The sequence below is a fragment of the Urocampus carinirostris genome, chromosome 5, assembly GCF_059441175.1.
Source record: "Urocampus carinirostris isolate Australia breed hairy pipefish chromosome 5, RoL_Ucar_1.0, whole genome shotgun sequence".
Lineage (NCBI taxonomy): Eukaryota > Metazoa > Chordata > Actinopteri > Syngnathiformes > Syngnathidae > Urocampus > Urocampus carinirostris.
In genome coordinates this window covers 14,944,104-14,957,500 of record NC_142353.1, presented here as the reverse complement: position 1 = coordinate 14,957,500, position 13,397 = coordinate 14,944,104, and the positions used below count along the sequence as shown (strand labels likewise).

At 37.4% G+C, this 13,397-nt stretch overlaps 1 protein-coding gene across 2 annotated transcripts; it reads right to left on the bottom strand.

Annotated features, from left to right (window-relative positions):
• Window positions 1-3,281: 3,281 nt before the first annotated feature.
• On the bottom strand, window positions 3,282-9,213 carry gltpa (glycolipid transfer protein a). 2 transcript variants are annotated; one of them, XM_088335910.1, is made up of 5 exons: window positions 9,111-9,213; window positions 7,060-7,118; window positions 4,825-4,958; window positions 4,600-4,750; window positions 3,282-3,464 (listed from the first exon to the last, which is right to left on the bottom strand). In XM_088335910.1, the coding sequence occupies exons 1-5, from the start codon at window positions 9,211-9,213 to the stop codon at window positions 3,282-3,284; spliced, it is 630 nt and encodes a 209-aa protein (XP_088192036.1). The 2 variants fall into 2 exon arrangements, with proteins under 2 accessions (XP_088192036.1, XP_088192035.1); XM_088335909.1 differs by having other exon boundaries at window positions 4,825-4,983; window positions 7,061-7,118.
• Between the last annotated feature and the right edge of the window lie 4,184 nt (window positions 9,214-13,397).

Sequence of the window (13,397 nt, the reverse complement as noted above, 5' to 3'; positions counted from 1 at the left end):
TAGTCTTTACAATTTGCTATCCCTTTTAGCATCCTGCAGTCCTGCGTTAGCTCATGTCAATGCAATTTTATCTAAACCTCTGAAAGGCAACAAGAGAAAACACAAGAGGGGTGTTGGATTGGGGGCGCCATGACTCACACGCGGGATTATCATGCCGGTACAGTTCACTTCACATTTGACTAATAAACCAGCAAAAAACAACAAAAAAACATGTCAATAGTATACTTTCACTAAGACGAATATTATGTGTAATAGGGTCTCGACTTGTCTAATTAAATTCCCTAAAATAATTAACCACACTCAGACACAAAAAAGTTACGATATTCTTAATCTAATCCAGCCCACCGTTAATTTATAAAGTGAGTCTCTCTATGATCTCTATCAAAAATTACGATGTTCAAATAAATGCAAACCAAATGCTCTCACCGGCAGTGGTGAGTTGTTTCAGGTGTAAAACATTCACTCACCTGTTTTAATAGGCCAGTTTGCACATTAAATGGCAAACATGAAAATATTTTTCCCCATTGTTTGAAACATGTTTGGAAAAGATCCCCTGTCATATCCGTTATTATAATATTTAGTCTAGATTATTAACATAAGCTGAATGATTAAGCAAAATACTAAAAAAATATCCCTAACCCTAACCCTGGTGAGATGGCACAACATTCATTTGGACAGGTAACTTAAAATTAGTTTTACCTGGTTATATCAGTATCAGAAATTATTTTCCCCCCATTTTATAAACACTCCACTTATTGAAACATGAATATTTTGTTTGTTTGTTTGTTTGTTTGTTTGTACATGATTCAATTGTTTGTTTGTTTGTACATGATTCAAATTGAATCTTTTCTTCCGGCGCCGTCACGAATGGCAGCCACTCCAGCAGCTCCCGTGTTATTTTCGATTGTTCTCGATTGTTCTCAGCTCAGGGATGCTGCTGGAAATGTGAATTTCCCTTCGGGGATGAACAAAGTATCTATCTATCTATCTATCTATCTATCTATCTATCTATCTATCTATCTATCTATCTATCTATCTAACCCTAACAACTTAACCCGAAACCCTTAACCCTAAAAACCCTAAACATCCTAAACACCCTAAGAACCCTAACAAACCTAACAACTCTAACAACCCTAAAAAGCCATAAAAAAACCTTTAAAAAAACTACAAAAAAACTAAAAAAAAAAAAACGAAAAAATAACCCTATAAAAACCCTAAAAAGAAACTAAGAAACCCTAACAACCCTACAAAACCCTAAAAACCCTAAAAAAGACTTAAAAAAAATAACTAAAAAAAACTAAAACCCCTAAAAAAACCCTAACCCTAACCCTAACCCTAACCCAGCATTTTGCAAAAATTGTGTTTTTTTGTACCCGTAAGAATTTTGTCAGCTCCCTGTAGGTGAGGCGTATCCTGTGCAGTCCTTTGAGACATTTTTGTGATTAAGGGCTATATAAATAAATGTGACTTGACTAAAATAATTGCAAATTTCTCAAGCATTTTTAAAAACGTACATTGACTGTATATGATAGTTCACATATTAGTGCTTATTCTTTAGGTCAATCTTGTTTTCTAATGAATGAAAGTTTTTTTTTAGTGTTTTTTTAACCACTAAATAATACACACTGTCCCTTTAAGGCTCATTAAAGTTGCCCCTATTTGAAATGTACCACAGTTGTTGTTGATTTACACGTCCAAAAGTCCTTTACAAGCACAATTCAGCTATACAGTACTGTTTAATGTAGCTGCGTTTTTGGCATGAGCCACATATTTGTAATACAGATGTGCTTTTATATCAGCTTAAGGTGAGTTCAAAACAAGGTGCGAAAATATAAAATTTAAAATGATTAGCAGATATACCTTCTGTAATAATCTAAATTAATTTTGGCATTTTTCAGAAGTGGCGTTAAAAAGTATAGTCAAGTCAAAAAAATGTGTGATTTACCTTATTGTGAAAAGCTGGTTTTATCTCTTTGCCTCTTCGATTCTCCTTTACCATATCCAAAGTTTTACACGCGCCTGAAATTGATATTTTCTTCCTTACTTCAGCTTCAGACTTTCAAGTAAAACAGGCAAGCGGGTTGTAAAGTCAAATTTGGCAGTAAAACGCACGCTCCTTGCTTCGAGTTAGGGTGGAGTAAAGTCGTTATTACCAACTTGGCCCCAAAGTTGGATATGACGCTACAGGAAATGTGCAGTAACATACCTTGCCTGTAGATGGAGACACTGGACCGTGAAAACTGAATAAAATATGACGTTGGAATGCTGAGATATTAGTTGGACAACACTTGTAAATTGTATAAAATCCCGATTGGCAAAGAACGGTGTTGTAATGTAGGGCTGTAAGACTTGTTGTAGCTCGGGGGCTACACGGTAGAAAATAAAACATTCACACGGGGGCCAGACTAGCAGATGAAAGCGAAAGATGGAACGAGAAAAAAAGAGAGAGAGAGAGAGAGAGAATAAAAGGGGTGCGAGGGAAAGAACGAGGGACATAATTTGCAAGAGAGAGAGAACAGGAGAGAAAGAAAGGGAGAATTTAAGAGAGGGGAAATAGAGAGGGAGAAATAGAGAAGGCGGGAAAGGGAGGACAGAGAAAATTAAAGCTAAGGAGACAAATAAAGAATGAGAGCCAAAAAAGAAAGAGAAAAACAAGAGGGTAAAACCAGAGAGAAACAAAGACTACGATGAGGAGAAAGAGAGGAGAGAAAAGTGAACCTTGATATTTTTTACATGAAAAAAAGGCAGAGAAACACATCTCTACAGTAGCATACTCAATACAGGAACACATTTTCATGAAGTATTTCTACACAACTGAAGTAAATATTATATTTGCAATTGTAAAAAACTGTAAATTAGAATCAAGTTGAAATTACTGAAATGATGGAACAATTTAAAAGAAATAGTGTACACATACTGTTTGTTTTTTGCTGTAGTAGTTTCCCTGTTGTGCAAATGTATAACAGTCTTGCATTGAGTTGCAATTCATATATATTATGTTTCACTATGTTTAAAGTTTTTTTGAAAGAATGCAAAACCAAGTGGGCAGCGCAATCCAATACATTTATTCCAGACATTTCATGTTATCAATATCGACTGAAAGAATATGACTACAATCAACTTCCACATTCAAATACTGCAAGCGTTTCAAGTGATGTAGACAGCAATATCAAGCACATCATAATACATTAAAAACATTGATAGCTCAATCCAACAATTACATAGACAGTCTGCACATTTGCGTTACATGAGATTGTAGAAGGAAAATGGCTGTTTTTCACTCAAACTCTATAGTCAAGATCCGCATTCATTTTATTGTACAGCTCATAAATAGCATCCACCGTTGCAGAAGAATTGATCAGGAATTTTTTCACTTTCTCCAGGCATTCCTCTTCCTTGACTTCCCGGCCTTTGGAGAGGGCCTTGAGGAAATCCGACCTGTACGGTGCAGCGAAGAAAGCCGCCTGCAAGCACAACAAAATTAATTTATATTTCACTTCACAACTGCTATTTAAGGTCAACAAAAACACAGTGCCAGAAAACATCCAAAAACTATTCACTCGGAAAGAGGGAAATTATAACTTAAGAGGCAGTAGTAAATTCAAAATCCCAAAGGTGAGAACCACCAGGAAAAGTATGTGTGTGTCTGTGTGTGGAGTAAAACTTTGGAGCAATTTACAAGATGAGATCAAACAATGTCCGACTATTCACGTGTTAAATACAAAAAAATATTACTGGCAGAATACAGAGAGTGATACTAGAGATTGGGAATACTGCGTTTACAAGTATAGTTAACCTTGTTGTTATTGTTACTATTATAATATCATAAATGTTATTGCTATTGTTGTTATTATCATTGGTGTCACATGATATTTAGTGACTATTAGCATTATAACGTTAATAGATAGGTACTATGATGTTTAGTGTATAAAATATGTGACTATTGTTATTATTAAAATTATTAATATCTGACCAATGTAATATGTTTAGCTGTGCGATTTTGTCATATGTAGACACAAAAGAGGAGCTATCTGTAAAATGTAATTAATGGGGAAGATGAAGGCTAGGGAAAATAAACGTCTACCCCTTTTTAAACACGTTATGTTAACATTATATTTGTTGTTGAGTCATTGTTTTTGTCCTGTTTTTATTTTATAATGTTCGAAATAAAGTTTTCATTCATTCATTAATTCATTCTTATTGTACGATAACACAGATGAAGATAAAATCTTCTCATAACAAACACAGTAATAGCAACCATGCAAGACAAATCTGTTTCAAAAGCAAACTTTTTGCTTCACGGTTTGCAAATCTGCAGAACTGGATTCATTTTTTCACTCTTCATACAATGTATTGTATTTCCTTCCACCGTGCAGCAGTTGAGAGCTTCCAGGTTCAAATTTCAACTCACTCTCCCCTGTCCGATGAGGAGCTCATACGTTCCCTCATTCTCGCTCGAGTTATCTCCAAATACATCTGCTTTCTCCCATGGCCATAGTCATCCAAAAGCATGAACTGCAGCTTAACTTTGCATGTATTCTTTTGGTTATGAAAACCTGCGAGTGTACATTTCTTAAAAAAAAAAGACTCAGAACTCACCCTAAAAAGCTGTTGAAGCCACCAACTATGATATCGCTTCAATGTCAGTTCATACGCTTTGGTCATGTTGATCCGTATGTAGTTTGGGTTGTTTTCATCTTTTTCGCCATCCAGCAGACTTTGCAAGAACACTAGGACGAAGCGTAAACCCCTCCACAGAAGAAAATTAAATCATGAGCATGAACTATAATACACATTTGCTGATTTTCACTTTCACATCTGAACCTTTTTAGCCACATGAGTGCCAACGTGGCGCCAACCTTGGGCCATTGGGAACCATACATCTCCTTTTCCACCTCCAAAATCAGCTGCAGGGTTCTGAAGCGTCCCGGGTTGGTGTCATAGACCGCCTTGATTTTCTGAACAGTCAACCACAAATATAATTTAGTTTGTTGGGGTCTGACAAACACATCATATAACATTCCTTTCATTCTTTGTCCAGGGACCCCATAAATTTTAAGAGAATTTCTCCATAATCAGACAGAAAGACAAACAGACGGACTAGTGGGCGGACTGACAGAAAATCAGACAGACAATACCAGATATCAGTATCAGTGGCACCACTGGCCTACCGGTGTACATATGTGTGCTGGTAGCCCATACCTGTGTTAACTGCCTTTTATTCAACTATCCAGACCCTGAAATTGAAAGAATGGTAACTGTATTTTAATATATATATTTGTGTCATGATTGCCCATTGCCCGCTCGTTTGGCTCCAGCTGCTGCTCAATTCCTGATTGGGTCCCCTCCTATTTAAACTCAACGCTTCCATTCACTCCTTGTAAGTCCGTCAGCGAACCTCCGCACATGCAATGCAAGCACTTTTTGACTCTGGCTCCCGTCCGTCCCGTCCATTCTTGCATCCTGCCAATTCGCCCCGGCTTCCTGATTCATTCCTCCCACCGACCACGCTCCGATCTCCCGTCCCGGGTGCCCGACTCATTTCTGCCTACCGACCACGCTCCAATCTCCCGACCTGGCTGCTCAACTCGTTTTCGCCTTCCGACCTCGCTCCGATCCCATGAGCTCATGCTCCTCCTGTCCAGCAATCGCCAAATTGCTGGCGTTTGTTTCCCCGCGTCTGACTTCTCCGTTTCCGCAATAAAGTTTATAGTGAAACCTTACGCGTTTGGGTCTACTGTCTGTTTTGGTTCTGACTATATATATATGATTTTGAAGGATTTTATACATTTGACTATAAAGGATTTTATACGATTGAATACAAGTTACATTTATTGAGTGCAATAAAGTTTTTCACCGAGTGGGCTTTAGTTCAATGACAGGTCACGCCGTTCCAAATGCAGAATATTTTGACCAGGGAAATTTGATAACAGGACTCTGACGGAGGACGGCAGGTGATGTTTTGAGAACAAGGCCCTGAAACGTAGAAACGTTCGGTGTTGTTTTGAGTTTTCCAGACATCGCGACGCCCAGGGGGGGGCTTCCTGCCCATGGGAGGAGTCGAGACGCCATCTTGCGGGGGGACGTGGGCCGAGAGGAGAAAGCTAGAGGACTTCAGAGAAGGCTACACAGAGACTCCGACGACACCAATTCGACTAATTCAGCCATTTTCGACGAAGTACACTTAGTTAAATTGTTAAAGAAATTAAATCTACCCCGTGTGAAAATGTCGGCTATTCTTGTTCATCTTTTCCATGAAGAAACGAGCGCGCATTGTTGAGTGAATGTAGGTTGTGTTTGGTAATGGAGTCAGATAACCAATTCGAACAATTTGGTAAACGATACATTTTAATATTTAATTCCTAACAATTTATATATATATATATATATATATATATACTGTATATATAAATTGTATGTCTTTTTACTCAAAGTTGAGTACCAGTATTGGTCCAAAGACGCCGTATGGAACGTCCCTAGAGGGAGAGCAGTTTTCTTTTTGGCTACTTATGGAAGTAGCAATTCAAGAAAAGCTTGAATTTAGGAAGTCCGTTTGTGTGTGTTTTGGCGAAATCATAGCCTATGGAATAAGCTTAAAGGTGGAGTGTGTCATTTGAGGTCTCCTTAAAAAAGCTGAAAGTTAAATGTTTTCTGCGTACGAGTTAAAAATGCATAACTGACTTTACATAACTGAGTTCAAAGAGCCCTGCAAAAAAATCACACCGCTTATCTGCTTTTATCTTTTAGCAAAGCTGTTCAGGGCGCAACACACTTGTAGAAAGAATAAGGTGAACTTTAACATCATGGTCGTCCATGCGTTATTTTTGTTCGTGTAGCATTAAAATGGTTCGAGTCAGAACAGGTCTGTTTCAAGTACGGTCCAAATGCCAACCCAAACCCCAAAGAGAGATTTTTCAAGGGCATCCAAGAAATCCACATACTTGCACGCGTAACACAAGGAGCTTGACAGAAGCTGCAATGATGACACAAGCCAGGAGATGGCAAAAGCAAGTGTAAATGTTCCAAATTCCGTACAGCACCTTAGAGTGTGGTACTTACAGTAATATTCGCTACTATGTCAGACTTGATGGGCGCAAAGATAGTCGGGCCAAGGCAATCTAGGGGCACATTGCATTAAGAGAACAGATTAGAATATAACGTAATTCCAAAGGTATTCATTAGCATTTGATTCCTGCACGCAGAACACAATAATGGTTTTATGAAACTGCTCTTCCCCATTAGAACATAATAATACAAATGGCTATCCACAATATTTAAATAAATCTACCACATGCGTGTTTTTGTCAAATAAAACTACAGTGTAATGAATAATAAACTAACTTTCCCCAGCTGCATGACCTTGTAAGGGGGGCTGTTAAAGTAAGACTTCTCATAGCCATTAGTACAGTATTATCTTTAGTTGTTCTTTAATTAGGCTACCAGACAGGTAGAGTATTTGGTGTCAGGAAAGTGAACAATGTGATACTGTATAGTGGACCCACGTGATGTCTGCTAGACCCCCAAGTAGCTTTTTGGCCCTGTCAACTCCCGCTTCAATATTTGAGAGGACATTGCTATAAAAAAAACTGTAAATTGTATTTAATTTTTCTAGAAAAACTTGCATTACATTAAAAACAAAAATAACAAAAAAAGCTGAAATTTCCCAATCAGCCTGAAACTTTAGCAGGGACCCAAATGGTGGCAAAAAAATCAAATATACAGGAATCTGTAATCGGCCATGGCCACTGGATTGCTATGACGGAAAAAAACAATGAGGGACGAGAAGAAAAAGTGGTTGATATTGAAGTCAGATTTGGTTTCTCGAAAAGGTTTCACATGGCAATATCCATGAAGGACCTTTGGCATATGAATACAGAATGAAGCGGCACAAAGATGCCCTGCACCTGTGAATGGCCGGCGAAACACAACACCATACTAATCATTTTCACAACTTCCAATCCAGGGCAGGGGATTAAATTATGTATGATTAAACAATTGTGGACAGCCTGGTGATAAGAAATGTGATCTAAAATATTATTTGATTTCACTTTTCAAGCTTGTTCACTTGCACTTGACAAAGCAGCAATTAAAACCAGTTAATGAGTTGACAAAAATCTGAAATATATAAATGCTAAAACAAATTTCAGACCTACAAACTCACAAAATATCATAAACAAAAAATTTGCAAGATTTTTTTGGTATGTTAAATACACGACCATTTAATAGTTTGGGGTCGACCAGACAGTTTTGTGTTTTCCATGAAAAAAGGCACATGTTTATTTATCAAATGAATTGTCCAATGGCTGTGTTCTTTTGCCCTTATTAATCTCTTCTTTTATTTGACCAGTCTTGGATATAGCCTTTTCTTTGCCATTCTGCTTTAAGGGCCAGCATCTCAGAGTCATCTCTCCACTGTACATGTTGACATGGTGTTTACCAGGTACAATTAAAAGAAGCTGCTAGATGAGAACCCGTGAGGCGCCAGTTTTCTTAAACTACAGACTCCAATGGACTTTTCCTCTTGCATAGTTGTGCCTCCCACTTCTCTTTTAACTCTGTATAGAGCCTGTTTTTGCTGTTCTCTGAAATGAGTAGTACGTCCTGTTGTCGAAGATCTTCCTTTTGTTGACAATCTCTCACATGGAATAGCCTTCATTTTTTAGGACAAGACTGCCCAGTTGCACATGAAAGTTCTATTTTTCTGGCCATTCCTAAGGTTTATTCACACCCATAAATGTGATGCTCCAGATACTTAACTAGCTTATAGGAAAGCCAGTTTTATAGCTTCCCCAACCAGCAAAACCGTTTTCTGATGTGCTAACATAATTGCACAAGGGTTTTCTAATAATCAGTTAGCCTTCGAACGCAATCACAAGCAAACACAATGTACAGGAGTGCTGATAGCTGGAAATTGGCCTCTATACACCTATGTAGATATTGCGATAAAACCCGACATTTGCAGCAAAAAATAGTATTTTACCTTGTTAACAATGCATGGGGTATATTTCTGAATAGTTTGTTATGTTTACCTAAAAATAAGAATAAGATTTTCCTTTAAAAATAAAGACATCTCCATGTAACCCCAAACTTTTGAATGGTAGTCTACTTACCAAAGAATGGAGGAATGTAAGACGCAGCCTCCAGAAAAGGTCTGGTTTCCACTTGTCTATCAGCAGGCAGAGGCCTGAACTGATGCTCCAGTAGCAGAGCCATGGCTTCTTGTCTGCTCAGTCTCCTGTTCACTCCGAGGTGAATGCAACCAAGTGAGACTTTCACTGTGGCCTTCACAAGATTGTATGACGCACAATCAAGTGCACGCATGCACACAACACACTCACACACAAACAGTTGATCAACCGCTCTACCAATAGAAACAAAACACAAATTCTACTGCTGTGTTGAAGTTATACCTCCTTTTGTGGTAGTTTTCAGGTATCACGCCCCATGTTGGCGGGACAGTTGCTACCTGTGTCTTAAATCAGCTGGGAAATTCACTAAAAAGCAATAATACATCATCCATTTTTGTCTCATCTCTTGGTTACCTTGTCAGGCAATTAAAAAAATATTGTTATTTTTTCTATGTTTGTTGGGGGTCTCTGGCCCTTTTCTCAGTATACCCCTTAATTTCAATTTTGAAAAAAATTGGAAATTAAACTCAGAAGAATTATATAAATAAAAGATTATTTTGTTACCTGACTATTACTTAAAGGTATAACAATACACCTGCTAAATATATATATATATAGTTCATCGATCCATTCATTATCTGCACCACTTATCCTCAGTAGGGTTGCGGGGGGACCTGGCGCCCATCCCAGCTATCTTTGGGCAGTTGGACTCCAAATTTTTAGCTTTGTCTTTTTAAGTATTATGCTTTATCATTCAGTCCACATTAGTAACCTACCCTATCAGGGCACTATTTGCAGCCCATCAACAACATACACAAAAACTTATATTTGTTATCAAAAAAATGTTGAATACATCTTTTTCTTTCTTCCGGCGCCGTCACGAATGGCAGCCACTCCAGCAGCTCCCGTGTTATTTTCGCTACTTTTGTGATTTACTTATTTATTTATTTATTTTTGCTTACTTTATCAGTGCCTTGCAACACTTGGATTACTTTCTATCCTATGGATATGGGTTTCAACTCGCAAAAATACTTTTGGCTTTATTATTGTACTGTTCTCAGCTCAGGGATGCTGCTGGAAATGTGAATTTCCCTTAGGGGATGAATAAAGTATCTACCTATCTATCTATCTATCTATCTATCTATCTATATATTATAATCTGTGGATGACAAGGGATCTTTTCTAAACAAAACACAAAGGGGGAAAAGATTTTTATGTTTGGCGTTGAATGTGTAAACTGGTTTATTTTACACATTAGAGCGAATGCAGTTTTACACCTGAATCACCTCACCACGCTATACAAACTGAACTAGTGGTTGGAGAGAGCATTTGATTTGCATTAATTTAAACATTATAACTTGACTAAAATGACCTGGAAACTCCTTTTTGTTTTGTGTTTGTATTACAGCACTCAGAAATGTTTGGTGCACTGGATTAAATCATCCAATGGGCCTAATCAGTCATTCCAGCAGCTGCCCTGTTATCTCTCACTTTTTGTGATTTATTGTTTTATTGTCTGCTCCTATTTTCGGTTTTTCTTCCCGTTTGATAACTACATTTTGGATGACTTTCTATCCTATGGACATGGGTTTTAGCGCACAAAAATGCGTTTATTCGAGGAATCAACTCCATGCCTGGAAGAATTCTCGTGCCGGCGTGATGAGGGGGCCTATGGTGGAAGAAGAGCCGGAGCTAGCTAAGCGGCTAGCGGCGTTATAAGTCTTCGGTACCATCCGTAATCATGGTAAATGTGAACTCACTACCAAATAAGACCAACAAGTGCTGGTGGAAAACATCGAAGCGCACAGGGAGCGCAGTTGCTGTGTTTTGCGAAAACGTGGCTTACGTTTAGCACCCCGGACGCTAACGTAAGCCACGTTTTCGCAAAACACCCGGAGCTATCCGGCTTCAGCGCCGCTATACAGAGACACGAAAGCCTACGGGAATCAGAGAGGAGACGGACTCGCTAACACGAGGTGGTGTATCCCTGGACACAAAGAAAAAGATTTCCATCTGCCGCAGGGTTCCACTCCGCTACAAGCAACCCGAGGGCATCATGCTAATCTGTTAATAAACAACAGGGTAGACTGCTGGAAGTGTGAATTTCCCTACGGGGATGAATAAAGTATCTATCTATCTATCTATCTATCTATCTATCTATCTATCTATCTATCTATCTATCTATCTATCTATCTATCTATCTATCTATCTATCTATCTATCTATCTATCTATCTATCTATCTATCTATCTATCTATCTATCTATCTATCTATCTATCTATCTATCTATCTATCCATCTATCTATCTATTTCCGCAAGACCAAACAAAAAAACAGCCAAGAAGGACCAATAATAATTACTTGTTCCAAAACAAATAAATAACAAAATTGGAGTAAATGTCTCTTTGTGCAAGAACTTGCATATTTATGCAAGTAAATGTTTAGATGCATGTGTGTCACTTTGCCAAGATATTACTTGCAGTTAATGTACAATATGTTCCAACCACTTATGAATTCAGTTTTGCTTTTAGCTAGTGCTTTATGATCTTGTTATTATAACCCAGTGTAAACCGACCCTAACAATACAAATGCGTGTCCCCACCAATATTGAGCAATTACTATGTGATCACTTTACAAAAATGCAATATACCCACCAAACCTACACCCTTGATTTTTCTGTTTAAAAATGTTCATTTTATGTTACAAAAACAGAGGCTTGTGACGTCATTTTCCAACTGCTGTGGAGAGTTATTTACGAAAAATACATTTGGAACAAATGTTTCAATTAACTCATTTTAGTGAAGAAGAAAAAATGATGTGGTCGACTTCTATTTGCCCCATAGACCTCATGTTTGCCACAAGTTAATTAGGCCAGTGTTTCTCAACCTTTCTGGAGCCAAGGCACACTTGTTTTCATGAAAAATACGGAGGCAACCCATACGTCGGAAATGTTCAAAAATCAATAACCGGGAGCAGTTTTTAAATTTGTTAAATGATCAATTTGCCTCAATTGACAGTATAAAGTTTCTCATATCATTCATAGTCAGCGTGACCCAGGAGATAAATACTGAACAGGTTATACATTTTGGTTAATAATCCTGCTGTAATTTTACATTTCACTGTATTTTTAACCTGTACTTTTTCATACATATTTTTATCTTGTTTTTGTTGGAAAAATAAAGAAAAAAAAATCTTAAAATCGACTAAAAGTGTCTGCCTGTGGAATATTTTTTTTTACTGGGTTTAATTATTTTTTAAATTAATAGAAAATAGTGAATTAAGACCAGCAAAATTATGTGGAATATATTTGCTTTATTTGATTGATTTCTTTATTATAATAAACACTATAGTGTTGTTTGCATTGAAATCCCAAACAGTTTTATCCAATAAAGGTCCCTTAAATATCTTTTATTGTACTCTCATAAGAAGCTTATTGAATTGATTAGAATAGAATCAGTTTATTGTCATTGCTATCACCATAGTGAAACATTGTAACGAGATTAGACTTGGCACTCCAGGGTAAAACACCTAATAAGGACTTTGAAGAGAAAAAATAAATAAAACACTATCAGGATAAATAGGAATAGAATAATTAGTATGTAGTGCTTAGAAAACGGGCTTAGGTTATAATAATAATGTGATTAAATACAATAGTGCATCGTAACAATAGTGCAACGAAAAGAAGTGCAATTACATTTAGCAGCAAAAATTTAAAAAAAGTCACAAGGTATATATTTTTACAGTTCTGTGCAGTAGCATATATTTTCACAATTTTATTTAGCAGCAACAAAGACAGAAAAACACAAATAACACTTGGCAATTAAAAAAAACTTAAAATGGTTCGCAAGGTATACATTTTCACAGTTTCATTTAGTAACAACAAAAAAAGAAAAAGCTCAACATAATTCGCAAGATATGTTTTCACAGATTTGTGCATTCATTTAGGATGCCTGATTGTCCTAGTTTTAAGGGAACTGTAGTGCCTAGCAGAAATCAACAGGTCAAAGAGGTGGTGGCAAGGGTGGTAAACGTATTTTATTATGTTAATAGCTCTGCTATGCGATCACAAGCCGCCAATGTCCTCTAGACTAGAAAGAGAGTAAACAATGATCTTTTGGCCTGTGTTGATTACCCTCTATGTTTTTTTCTGTCCGCAGCCGTGCTCCCAGCATATCATGTGATGATGCCGTATGCCAGAATGCTTTCAACTGTGGTCTTTGTGGAAGGACACCAGCAGCTTCTGCTCCCAGTTGTTCCTTCATAGAGCTCTC